Source organism: Heterocephalus glaber, unplaced genomic scaffold (assembly GCF_053883595.1).
Source record: "Heterocephalus glaber isolate CG9 unplaced genomic scaffold, H.glaber_assembly_v1.0 deba00001781, whole genome shotgun sequence".
In the NCBI taxonomy this organism is placed as follows: domain Eukaryota; kingdom Metazoa; phylum Chordata; class Mammalia; order Rodentia; family Bathyergidae; genus Heterocephalus; species Heterocephalus glaber.
The window spans coordinates 2075914-2089707 of record NW_028258467.1 but is presented as its reverse complement, the minus strand read 5'-3'; the positions used below and the strand labels follow the sequence as shown (position 1 = coordinate 2089707).

Sequence of the window (13794 nt, the reverse complement as noted above, 5' to 3'; positions counted from 1 at the left end):
GCAGCAGTTATTAACTTAAAAACAAACACACAGGGCCGGGATACAGCTCAGTGGTGCTGCGCCTGCCTGGCAAGCACAAGGTCCTGAGTTTGATCCCTAGTTCTGAAAAAAAAAAAAAAAAAAAGTGGAGGGGGCTAGGAAGCCAGGGATTTAGCTCAGTGGCACACCAGCCTCGAAAGCACAAGGTCCTAAGGTTGATCCCTGGCCCCCCCTGGGGGGGGGTGCTGGGGATGTAGCTCAATGTCAAGCCCTGGGGTTCAATCCCCAGTACCAAAATACAAACAAAAAAGCTCACTCAACCGAGTTCGATCCCCGGTGCCAAAAAAAAAAAAGCTCATTCAAATTATGCAAGAAAGGAAATGTGAGCCCACCATGGAGGCACATACCTGTAATCCCAGTGCTCTAGTAGGCTGAGGCAGGAGGATTACCACAAGTTTGAGGCCAGTCTGGGCTACACAGTGAATTCAAAGCCTGAACTATATAGTGGGAGCCTGTATTTAAAAAAAAGGGGGCCCGGGGATTTAGCTCAGTGGTTCCGGGGCCTGCCTCGCAAGCTCAAGGTCCCGAGTTCCATCCCCGGCACACACACACAAAAAAAGTGTTACATATCCTATCATTTCGGGCTGGGGATTTGGCTCAGTGGTTCTGGTGCCTGCCTCGCAAGTGCAAGGTCCCAAATTCGATCCCCGGTACCAAAAAAAAAAAAAAAAAAAAAAGAGGGGGGAGGGGGGAGGGGGGAGGGGGGGAGGGGGGGGGGGAGGGGGAGGGGGAGGGGGGGAGGGGGGGGGGGGGGGGGGGAGGGGGGAGGGGGGGGGGAGGGGGGAGGGGGGGGGAGGGGGGGGGGAGGGGGGGGGGGGGGAGGGGGGGGGGGGGGGGGGGGGGGGAGGGGGGAGGGGGGGGGGGAGGGGGGAGGGGGGAGGGGATCTAGCTCAGTGGCGCCACACCTGCCTTGCAAGCACAAGGTCCTGATTTCAATCCCCATCCCCCCCCCAAAAAAGTTCAAGTCCAAGCTGGGCAATTTAGTGACTTAGGGAGAACTTGTCTAAAAATTTAAAAAGAAAAGGGGCATGGCCAGAGCCCCGGCGTGCAGAGGGCGGGCCACGATCTGGCCTCAAGTCGGGTGTGCGCACAGCTGCCCGTCCCATAGCCCGCGCTGCTGTGGTCCACGCTCGCGGAGAGCGCGCTGGGTCCTCCCCCTGCGTGCACGCCTGCTGCTCTGGCCTCTGGTCTGACCCAGCCCGGCCATGGCTTCAGCTTTAGAGGAGTTGCAGAATGATCTAGAAGAGGTAAAGGTGTTGTTGGAAAAGGCCACTAGGAAGTGAGTACGAGATGCCTGACAGCTGAAAAATCCAAGATTGAAACAGAAATAAAGAATAAGGTGCAACAAAAATCACAAAAGAAACCAGAATTTCTTGACAATGAAAAACCAGCTGCTGTGGTTGCTTCCATCACAACAGGATATACTGTGAAAATCAGTAATTACGGGTGGGATCAGTCAGATAAGTTTGTGAAAATCTACATTACCTTAACTGGAATTCATCAAGTTCCTGCTGAAAATGTGCAGGTACATTTCACAGAGAGGTCATTTGATCTTTTGGTAAAGAATTTTTTTTTTTTTTTTGGTACTGGGGATCGAACTGGGGTCCTTGCACTTGCAAGGCAGGCGGCGGAACCACTGAGCTAAATCCCTGGCCCTTGGTGAAGAATCTAAATGGGAAGAGTTACTCTAGGATTGTGAACAATCTCTTAAAACCCATCTCAGTGGAAGGCATTTCAAAAAAAATCAAGACTGACACAGTTCCTATCTTATGTAGAAAGAAAGCAGAAAACACGCAATAGGAATACTTGACTCAGGTTGAAAAAGAATGCAAAGAAAAAGAAAAGCCATCCTATGATGCTGAAACAGATCCTAGTGAGGGATTAATGAATGTTCTAAAGAAAATTTATGAAGATGGAGATGATGATATGAAGCGAACTATTAATAAAGCCTGGGTAGAATCAAGAGAGAAGCAGCCAAAGGAGACACAGAATTTTGAGACTTTTAAGTCCTTTTGAGAACTATTATGTGGAAATACTGCTATTTCTAATAAGGGAATGTTGGTGAGCTGCACATATAAATTTGGCAGACAAGGGCTGGGGATTTAGCTCAGTGGTTCCACTGCCTGCCTTGCAAGCACAAGGACCTGAGTTTGATCCCCAGTACCAAAAAAAAAAAAAAAAATTGGCAGATAACTACAAAGCCTTCAAAGTAAAGGCAATGAATTCTCCATTTCTTATTGGGGGATTTATTTAAATAAGATATGCATATTAAACATTTCCTCCAAAGGAAAAAAAAAAAAAGAAAAGGGGCATGGTACTGGGGATATAGTTCAGTAAGAAGACCCTGGATTCAATCCTCAGTACACACATAGGCACACATAGACACATAGATAGACACACACACACACACGTACACACAAAGGAAATGTGGGGCCCAACTTTGTTCAGTAATAAAAAGACCAATCTATAAATATATTAGGACATGTGGTAGGGGTGGGAGGCCATCAACAAAGGCTATCTAAAAACAAGGCCTCCAGCTAGCCGTGGTGGCAAACACCTGTAATCTCAGCACTTGAAAGGTTGAGGCAGGAAGATCCCTGAAAGTTCAAGGCCAGCCTGGGCTATATAGTAAGTTCAAGGCTAGCCTAAACTATATAGTGAAACCCTGTCTCAAAAAAAAAAAAAAAAAAAAAAAAAAAATATATATATATATATATATATATATATAATAAAATAAATAAATAAAAACGAGGCCCCCAAAGATAGTGGTAGGAGCATATGTCACAGAACACAAGTGTTAGAGACTGCCTGTGCCTCCCCTTCCTATGCTGAAACCTAACCGTAGTGTAGCTCCATATGGAGCAATGAAGTAATTAGGCTAACTGACATCACAGGTGAGCCAGATCCACACTCACCTTCACAAACCCCCTACACACCCTCCTAACCTTGTACCCCAGCAAAGGCCTCAGTTGTTTTGTTTTGCCTTGCCTTTCTTCTCATTTATCCTTGTGGGCAAGAGATTGAACCAAGAGCCTCATGCATGCTAGGCATTCTGAGTTATTTCTGCAAAATACACACCTTTTGGGGCTGGGGATTTAGCTCAGTGGTTCCGCTGCCTGCCTCGAAAGCACAAGGTCCCAAGTTTGATCTCAGGTACCAAATAATAATAATAATAATAATACATACCTTTTGGAATTAACAGGGTTTGAGAGGATGCTGAGTGGCTCACAAAGGAGTGTATTCTTTTTTTTGGTACCGGGGATTGAACTCGGGTCCTTGCGCTTGCGCAGCAGGCAGCGAAACCACTAAGCTAAATCGCTGGCCCAAGGAGTATATTCTTAATGATGAGATGCAGTGGGACAAGCAAAACTGATTTCCTTCCACATGCAGTGGGGCCTCACACTGGACACCATCTGAAAGAACCGCTAGGCTGCCCCACTTCCTAACCATCACCATGATAGCCACAACCTATTCTAACAGCTGCCAGGTACACATAAGTCAGGATTTTAGGAAAGACTGACAAAACCAGTGAATAAGAGCCAAATTCAAATCTCTATGTGATGCTGACTGGAGCACAAACATGTGGATGGCTAGGTCACCAGGCAGTTGATCATGGATGGAGCTCAGTCCCAAGCAAGACCATGTAGATCTCATAATGAAGTAGATGTGGCCTGGCACCCTGTGCCAAACACACCAACTCATGACCTCCTAAAGCAGCTGCCAATGGCAGACCCTGAGCAGTGCAGTCCACAGATAGCCCCCATAAACACTGTCTACTCAAATGCCCACTGCACATGTCCCCATTCATAAGCACATCCGAACAGTGGCACGTACCAGCATCACGACTCCCAGAGCTCAGGACTGGATCTGACCCAGGCAAACAGGCTTCTCTGTTGCAGAATTCTTCAATCTAAGGGCTGGGGATTTAGCTCAGTGGTCCTGGTGCCCGCCTCAAAAGCACAAGGTTCTGAGTTCGATCCCCAGTATCAAAAAAAAAAGAATTCTTCAGTCTAAAAGGTAACCACCTCTTGGTGGAAGATGGACACTCAGCAGGGCCACTAGAGAGTCTCCAGGCACACTTTGGCTCTTCTAAGGGGAAATCCTTTTTCTCAAAGCTTCAAACATGTGTACTAGGAGAACATGTGGCACTTTATTATTGATCACTGTCAGTATTGTTATTGTATTACTATTTTTATTAAACCTCCCTCAAGCAAAGTGTGAGAGGCAAAATCTCCTCAAACACCACATTCCAAGAGGGATAGACCATGATGCTCTGAGAAGCAGCAAGTAACCAATAAAGCCAACTATGGAAGAAAAAACAACAACAAAAATTGCCACAAACTTTGTGGGCTCTGTAGAAATCTAACAGACAGGCCGGGGATTTAGCTCAGTGGCACCACAACTGACTCAAAAGCAAGAGGTCCTGAGTTCGATCCCCAGTACCAAAAAAAAAAAAGAAATCTGACAGACTATGGAGCTTCACATGACTAAAGCAGAAAGTGTGACTTTTGAGTTCTACCCTAACAGTGCAAATGCAGGCAGTACAGTGGATCTGTCATACCATACCTGTATCCCAAGGAACTTGGGTCTCACTCCTGACATGTGGAAAGACCCTCTAGCCCTGGAGAAGGAACATCACTCACACACAGTCCCTCTGGCACCACAGAGACCCATCAGGAGGCTCTTAAAACAACCTGGGTGGGAGCATCATGGGAACAGTAGAGTCAACACCTAGAGGTGAGACTAGGGCTGGCACTGAACTGGATATGGGTAAGGCAGGAATTGAAGTGCTCTGGGTGACCTGGTAATAGTGATGCCACTTCTGAGATTAGAAAGCTCAGAAGAGGTACAGGTTTGGGGTGGGGAATTAATATGCCTCACTCCAAGGAAGTCTAATCATTAAAATCTGAAATGTGTCAGTCACTTGTAATCCCAGCACTCAGGAGGCTGAGACAGGAGGCCTACAAAGTGATACCTTGTCTCAAAAAAATCAAAAAGAAAAAGAAAATAAGTTTTCCTTGAACAAACAAAACAAAACAAAAAAATTTTTTTTTTTTTTTTTTGCAGTACTAGGGACTGCAAACTTAGGGTTTCACAACATGCTAAGTAAGTGCTCTACCACTGAGCTACATGCCCAACCCTTATTATTTTTTTATTTTGTGTCAGTCTTGCTAAATTGCACAGGCTGATCTTGAATTTGCAATACTATCTCAGCCTCCTAATGAGTTGAGAGTAAAGTTGTCCACCACCATGACTGGTGACAAAAAATATTTCCCTTGGGCCAGGGATTTAGCTCAGTGGTTCCACCACCTGCCTCACAAGCACAAGGTCCCAAGTTCGACCCCCGGTACCAAAAAAAATTTCCCTTTGGATCTGGATCAAATATGGAAAGTGCACATTCCAAAGGAGACTACAAAAGGTGCACACTAGTGCATATCTGTGTAGCTGACCTCTTGGCACATCACAGAACCTCTCACTCCACAACCTACTGTGGAGAAGCATGAGTTCTAGAAGGGCCAACAAGCCACCCAGCCATCAAAATGAATGAGAACACTTACCAACTGTTGCTTTGTAAATACCAGAACTACACACAATGGCTGTCTGGCAATGTCTTCAGTCCCCTGGTCTGGGATCATCTGTTCAGGAAAGAAGCTCACTCTATACCAGTCACATACCTGGAAGACGGTGGGGATAGTGGCAGGACCATGCTCTCCCCTCAGTTTGGAGACCAGTAGGAGAAAGTCAGAGGGCATCAGGGAGATCAGACTTTAAAAAGAAGCTGCTTTTTGTCACCAATGGCCATGAACAGAACATGCTAAGCTGCCCAGGCTAGCCTTGAATTTGGTCAGTCAAATTAGTTTGCCCACAATGTCCTGTGCCCTACGTCTTCAGGCTCAGGCACTGCCGCCCACAACCTCCTCTGTGGGCCAGGTACTTTACTCCCTCAGCTCAGAATCCAAAGTCAACCTTCCAAAATAAACTTTGTGCACATTTTGGGTACTTTTTAGAATTTCTCCTCTTGACCTTTTAAGCTATCACCAGAAATAGCTAATAAACTAACAGTAGGTCTGACAGTTTCTCAGGCAAACTCCAAAGGGCCTGGAGCACAAGGACTGGTCATCACTTTTAAAGGACTCTCGTGTTTTCTAAGTGGTCAGGAGCTGCTTGCCAGGAACCTAGCCCAAACCACTGTGTCACTCTTGCTGTGAACAGCAACCATGGCTCATTCTCTAGCAATGGCTGCGGCAATCAGTCCTAACTGGAGCTCCTCACTGGCCTGGCCCCAGGAAGACACAAGAAAATATCCAGGGAGACCCTGTCTTCAGGGAACTACTCAGCCAGCAAGGAATGTAAGAGAAGCAAACAGAAGTAGAAAAGCATCTGAAAGGTTAGAGTGAAAACCAGTAGACAGTTAGCTATAGGACTGAGGTAGCTGGGCCGGCTTCAGCCCTGATGGAAAGGATTGGCAGGAAAAAGAAAGTCAGATTGGCTTGATGGCCCCTGTAAACCAAGTCAATCTGCAGAAAGGAATAAAAACCAAGCCTACCAACTGGTCTGTCACAGTCTGTGTCCAACTGTCAAATCATTCAATAAATAGCCAGAAGCCTGCTAATGCACACTAGTTAAAATGGTATATATAAACCAACCCAAGTTATGTTCAAAGTTCATGGACAATGAGCTATAAAGATAAGAAATGTCGGGCTGGGGGATTTAGCTCAGTGGTTCTGCCGCCTGCCTCATAACCACAAGGTCCTGAGTTCAATCCCCGGTACCAAAAAAAGTATCTAAGAGAAATTTGGGCCAGGGATTTAGCTCAGTGGCGCCACTGCCAGCCTCGCAAGTGCAAGGTCCAGAGTTCGATCTCAGGTACCCAAAAAAAGATGAGAAATGTCTTCAAAAAGATATAAAGAAGAAGGGTGCCAAGGAGCAGTCTGTAACATGTAGGTACAAGGGCTCAAAGTAACAGCAGAAAGAGGCCAAGAGTATCTGGTTTCTCAGTTTTGACAGAGAGCTGTGTAAAAAATTCATTTGAGGGCCAGGGATTTAGCTCAGTGGTGTGGATGCCTGCCTCACAAGTACAAGGTCCTGAGTTCGATCCCCGGTACTAAAAAAAAAAAATTCGTTTGATTCTCTCATGTCACACTATATGAAAGTGTATGGAATGAGGAGGACAGGAGCAGCAGCTCCTGCAAGGAAACAAAAGAAGAGACTCCTACACTGAGGGGACACAGTAGGGAGGCCAGCACCTGAGCCTCTCAGCGTCTCAGATGCAGTCCTCCCAACATATCCCTCCATACATTAACCTGCTCTCCACAGTAAAGGCTTCCCCAGCAAGGGAGATTCAGCTCCAGGGCCAACCCTGGTGGAAGCTCCCTTTTTGCCTAATCAGCACCTCCTCTCCTTTTCCTTTTCCCTATCAGCCCCATTCTTCCTTTGGTGGACCACTCTTCCCCTGCTGGTTTGGGTGTGTCACTTCACTTTCATTACAGGATGGCCCTACTATTTGAGCCCAATGGCACAGCCTCAGGCTCTGAGTGGGCTGAGACAGACAGGAACAGTCAGCAGCATAGTGTACCCCTACTCTGAGCAAATGCAGGGCCTTCCTTTGCTGCTGTGGAAAACACTTATAAACAATGACACCTAGAGCCCAGGGTTCCAGCAGCCACCTCCAACAAAGCCAGTCACCAGGAAGGCAGGGTCAGTGACACACAAGGAAAACAGCTGCATCCTGATCAAAGCACATGCCGCTGGAGTCACCAATCTCAGTGCTGCTTAAGCCCAGGTGAGCCTTATTTTCCATTGCTCCCTACCTAGTGCTTCTAAATGCATGCCTTGACGTGACAAGTAGATGCCTCCAAATGAGACCTGTCTGGCAGGGCAGTAGGCACTAGTTAGTGGTTAGATCCCTAGCATAGCAAAAAAACACAAACTAAAACAAAGACAACACACAATGGAGCTTTGACTAATAATGACTCCAACATCAGAGACTATCAAAGAATAACACCACACCACAGGCTTCCTCAAGCAACAGAGTATGGATGGCAGAAAGGACTCCTTAACACCAGGGTCCCTCTGCCACCAGCAGCTCCACAACAGCAAATAAGCCAGACTGACCCCATCCTCACAGCTGGACACCACCCCACAGGAGAAGCCCAAGTTCTGCTTACTTCACAGCAAGGCTGCCTGTTACAATGGAGCAAGCCAAAACAGGAACAGAACTGAGGTCAATTTATTTTCCTATATCCCAGCCTCAAATTTAGTGCCTTTTTAAAAAAACAAAAATGTTTCTAATCAAATTTGAAAACTTGGGGCTAGGGATTTAGCTCAGTGGTTTTGCTCAGTGCAAGGTCCCTAGTTTGATCCCTGATACAAAAAAAAAAAAGAAAAAAGAAAACTTTTAGGCTAGGTTTTAGAAACTGGCCTTAACAGCACCCAGCTGGCAAGCGTGGTGGGGTCCTGCGTTTGATTCCCAGTACCAAAAAAGACCTTGTTGCCCTTGCTACCTTGTGTGAGCCACGTTGTTTCTCCTCTGTGATGTCTGTTTGCAATCTCTGTTTTGGAGCCAGCCAACTACAGACTGAAACCTCTATGAACTGTAAGCCAAATAAACCCCTTCCCCAAGAAAGAAAAGAAAAGAAAAGAAAAGAAAAGAAAAGAAAAGAAAAGGAAAGAAAAGGAAAGAAAAGGAAAGAAAAGAAAAGAAAGAAGGAAGGAAGGAAGGAAGCTAGAGAGAGAGAGAGAGAGAAAGAAGGAAAGAAACTGTCCTTAATTAACAGGGTAATTTCATATAAAATATTCTGTGCTAAAACACATAGCATTTGGTTAGGGACAATGAGCAAAAGGAACAGAAAGGATAGTCTGCCTTGAATCATGTCACCTAAACTAGGAATCTAACACTCAGAAGAGTTAATTCTGTATTAATGAACTGGCCCCAGTCTTTACTACATCCACCAGAGCCTCATACTTCATGACAGGTTTTCAATTTCTTGCTTAAGTCAGCAGGGGTCCATAGGTTCCAGGCCTTCAAAGTGTCACAGGCTGAGGGCTCAGTCACCAATCTAGGAAAATGAGCGGGAAACACAAGTATCTGTTCAGAAAGGCAACAGACACCGACCTGCAAATCAAACAAGCCTCTTGTAACCACATAAGGACTATAGAGAAGAATGAAGAAACCGGTTTCAAAGCTGTAGAAACTGCATAATAGCATTGTTGCTCCCCCAAGCTGCAGGTGGGCCAACACAAACACTCAGTGAAAACAAACAGAACACCCCGGGCTGCTGTGCAGACCCTACACTACAGCACTGATACTGCTGGCAAGGGAAAAAGGTCCAAATCCTGGAGCTGCAAGCACTGCTGCTGGGAGTTTTGAATGGCTCTGATAACTCACCACACAGAAACTCAGCCCCACCCCATCCCCACCTCAGGCTCCAGGAAGAACCTCAGAAGATGGTTTTAGAGTCCAATCATCAAGTTGGGTGAAGTGACATACTTCTATAATCCCAACATTTAGGAGACTGAGGCAGGAGGCAGCTAGCCTGGGCTACATAGTGAGTCTGAGGCTAGCCTGAAATATATACCGAGACCCTGTCTCAAAAAACTACAAACGGGGCTGGGGATTTAGCTCAGTGGTTTCACTGCCTGCTGTGCAAGCGTATGGAACCAAGTTCGATCCCCAGTACCAAAAAGAAAAAAAAAAAAATTACAAGCACTGCTGGGGATTTAGCTCAGTGGTTTTACCGCCTGCTGCACAAATGCAAAGACCCGAGTTCGATCCCCGGTACCAAAAAAAAAAAAAACACTACAAGCACACACATACACACTCAGGCACATGCACAAATCCAATCATCAGGCTGAGCACAGTGGTGCACACCTGTAATCCCAATACTCAGGAGACTGAGGAAGTAGAATCATAAGTTTGAGGCCACTCTGGGCTACATAGTGAGTTCAAAGACAGCCTACTACATACAAAGACCCTGTCCCAAAAATACAAAAAAGCAAGCAAACAAACAGAAAATGAAACAACCATTAAATCAGGTGTGATGACACACACCTATAAGCCTAGCTACTCAGAAGATCCCAAATTTTGAACCCATCCTGGATAACTTAGAGAGACCATCTCAAAAGTGAAAAAACAAAAAGTAAAATTAAAAAAAGGCTAGAGACAGAGCTCAGTGTGAAAGCCCTTTGTTCAATTCCCAGAGTGTAGGCAGGGTGGGGGATGTCAGAAATCCCTAAATATGGATGCATTTTGTCTGCTCCTCCCTTATCAAGTTCAAAGGATGATGTCTCTAACTAAATCCATCCTATGCAAGAGGACAAGAATTTTTTGCTCAAAGATCAAGTTTAAATATCAGTGTGATTTCTAAGAATTCCCATGTTCCTAAGAATTCACAAAACCATACATAACGTCAGTTCTTGATAAAAGTATTCTCAACATCACAGATATAAAAAATATCTAACAAATGTGAAGGTATCACAAACAGAAAATAAAGTCATTATACAGCCACATTTTTCCCTTGCTCCTTCTCCAAGTTTCGGAGGTGAGTACAGAAAACGGACACCTTGTGCCCAGACTCACCTGAACTCTCTGCCTTCGCTGTACCGTCTACTCGAGGAGGCCCTTGGGGTGGCTGTCTCCAGGAGCAGCTTCTGAGTGAGTCTGCTGGGGGGACCCAAGTCTCTGCCATTGTCCTCCTGGGCATCTTGGTCACATTTCCACTCCTCATCTTCATTCAAAGTGGGCAGGTATCCAGATATTCCCTTCCCTGTCCCTGACCCCGAGCTCTGATCACTGCAGACCTTCGGGCTCTCAGACCCTGTCCTCGTGTACTCCAAATAAATGTCAGACTTGAGGAAGGAAGGGTAGGTGTTTTCCTCCATAGTGGACTGGATTTCTGTCTGGGCCTGGTCGAACATGGCAGGGTCAATCTGCTGCTTCACAACACAGTCCTTTATGAAGCTCTTGGTGGCTGGCTTGGTTTGCCTGGACACAATGCCATTGCTATCCAGGATGTACTTTCGGTAGATGGCTCGTGCCAGCTTCAGCCTTTTCTCCTCGTTTGAGCCACAGGGTTCGAGCTTTCTGAAGCCACTGCAAGCAAACCAGAAGTCCAGGAGGTCGGCACAGCCCTCCTGCTGTAGAAACGTCCTAAACAAGCTGATCCCATCTTGATCATCCAGTAAGGAATGCAGCGACTCAGCCCACCTCAAGTACGGTGGGGTGGGGGAGGCGCTGCCCTCAGGCTCATACCCCAGATCCAGATCTGAGCGCCTTGGGGTGGCTGTCGAGGTCTCACCTTTAATGCTGGCAACTTTCCCAGGACAGAAACTGTGGCTGACAGGCCTTGGCTCTGTGGACACCAGTTCTCCCTCCTCACCAGGCACTGGGGGTCGGGGGGCATCTTCAGTGAAACTCGATCCAAGGTCCAAGGGGAAACCCTGTTCCTGGATATTCATTTTGGGACTCTGTGCGTCAATGAACAATGAGCGCTGCACCCTAATACATCAGTACTTACAGCTCCAAAGGGAATCAATCTGTCCTGTTGAAACCATTAAGAGGACAAGGATTAGGAAAGGTGGTCCACGGAATCACAACCAGAGGTTCCCTAGAGACAAAGCTCACAGTGATGCCCTCCCACTCACACTCAAAGCAGAAACTCACTGTAAATTTCCAACAGAGACATTCTGGTCACAAAGCTTGTTCTACATTAAGACAACTTCTGGAAATTGTTACAAATACAAGAATGCCTCTCACACTAAGTGAATGCCAAGAGCACAGAGGGTACCTCTCCCCTCAAGTGTCCTTCTTTCTGAGAAAACCTCACAGAGAGACCAAGGGTCTGAAGATCTCTCATCCTAGTTGAAGAGCTGAGTGACTAGGAAGGAAGAAAGCTGGAAGAATGAAAGCAGTGAGCTGGTACCTCATAAGTGAGGACAGTCATCCTCCCTGCCCTGGCAATTCTCAGAGATAGAAAATAGGGATATGACAGACCTGAAGGCAGGTATGCAACTTCCTTGTCCCATAGCCTATGTCTTCAGCCTACTCCATCACTTCACACCTGATATGTCTTGCAACATGTGCAGGCACACAGCAAGGTGTCTCTCCTGCTCTCAACACACACCTGAAAGAGCAGTTAATCACGGGTAACCTTCAATTCCACAGACCAAGTAACAGACACGGTCACATGTAAAGGCATTCTGCTGTCATTAATGTAGACAGTTTTAGAAATGAGAAAGCTGTACAGTACTTAGCTGTCAATGCTTATTATATGGATACCCTTTTGATGGTGACTGGGGACTTTAAGGGACAGAGAAGGTACAGAAAATAATGAAAACCAAATCCAAGTGTGCTTTTTATCTAAAGAGCCATACAGCTCACACAATTTGGCGGGGGGGGGGGGGAGACAGGATCTTACTATGTAATTCAGGCTGGCCTTGAACTCACTATGTAGCCCAGGCTGGACTTGAACTTGCAGCAATCCTCCTGCCTCAGCCTCCCAAGTGCTGGTATTGCAGGTGTGTGCCACCATGCCCGGTAGCTCATATGATTAACTCCATAAGGTGAAACCAAACCACTCAGCCTCTTAGAGGTCACCCAACTGCAGTTTTTATGCTACTGCTCCTGCAAGTCTGCAGGACTGTGCAAAAGGCACTGCCCTGGTTTCTATCCCATGGTCTTTTGGTCCTTCCTCCTACATTCTACAGGAGCCCACAGAGCCATGAGCTCTGGTTATGCCTCTCAATTTAGCCAAGGAGGAGACTGCAATACAGCTTGCCATGATGCAAGTGGTCCTGGCAACAGAGGGATGGAGAAGGAGTTTTACACACGTCAGGACTAAATGCTTGAAGCAAGCACTGAATAAGCCACCGAGTACAAAATAAATCCCTAAAGCCAACACCACTCTACACTGCTGGGCCCCAGCCTCCATGAAATCTCCCCTCAACACCTAGTCTGACACTGTACACCCTTCACCTGCCAAGAGCTGCTGATGGCTAGAAGGAAGACACATGTGTAGATGGAGGGTAGGTCACAATCATGCATCCTAAATAGCATCTCTGCAGCTAATAACTTCTTAGGTAGGCTATCATTTCGGCCTCAGTGGGGCCAGCCTGTTTCTTAAGGTCAAGGCCCTGTGGGCTATGGCCCCCTGCTGCTCACACACTCCTCTCCCGCAACTGAGGTCACTTTCCAAGAACCTGTTAGAACGGAATGAGCATCCTGCAGCTCCACACCAGCTCATGATGTCTGGCATTGTTTTGTCTAGGCTCCCACCCCAAGAAAAGAGGGCCTGCGCCCCTAAACCACCTGACCTTAGTCATACAGACACACAGCAGTCATTAGCCTTGAGAAAGAACCAAGTCACTGGAAACTGAAAAGCAGTTAAGCAGACAGGGTTCAAATCAGAGGCTAGTTACTGCTGCTCTCCTCAGGTGTTCCTTTTCCACATAAATCATTCAGCAAGGTCCTCCATACCTAACACAGTCTTGCAACCAAGGGGGACCTGGAACATTTACTTCACTGATAAATGGAAGCCACTTACCCTAGACACCAGACACTAGCTTTTTACAGATGCTGAACTCTCCAGAAACAGCAGCAAATTCAAAATGCAGCCCTTGACTAAAGATCTGCAGCTGTCGTTCAAATCTCACATTTTATGTCATGTATGAACCAAGTCCATCCTAATAATTTCAAACTACATTTCAGAGGCCAGAGGAAGCATGTCTCACAATTCACATCTATTTTTGTATGTCAAC

General features: G+C 46.5%; 1 protein-coding gene and 1 pseudogene across 5 annotated transcripts in view; one reads left to right on the top strand and one right to left on the bottom strand.

Moving 5' to 3' along the window:
• Axin1 (axin 1) overlaps window positions 1-13794 on the bottom strand; it is a 56506-nt gene that overhangs the window by 40361 nt on the left and 2351 nt on the right. For 3 of the 5 annotated variants that reach the window (XM_004873701.4, XM_021251405.2, XM_004873702.4), the window contains exon 2: window positions 10619-11579. The exons of 1 other annotated variant lie outside the window; for it this stretch is intronic. In XM_004873701.4, the coding sequence (XP_004873758.1) occupies window positions 10619-11496 (878 nt within the window). In that variant the 5' untranslated portion in view covers window positions 11497-11579. Of the gene's footprint in view, window positions 1-10618; window positions 11580-12031; window positions 12290-13794 lie in introns of those variants that run through there. One more of the 5 variants, XM_087202806.1, reaches the window with a different exon arrangement.
• Window positions 1204-2889, top strand: LOC147820938 (calcyclin-binding protein pseudogene; annotated as a pseudogene).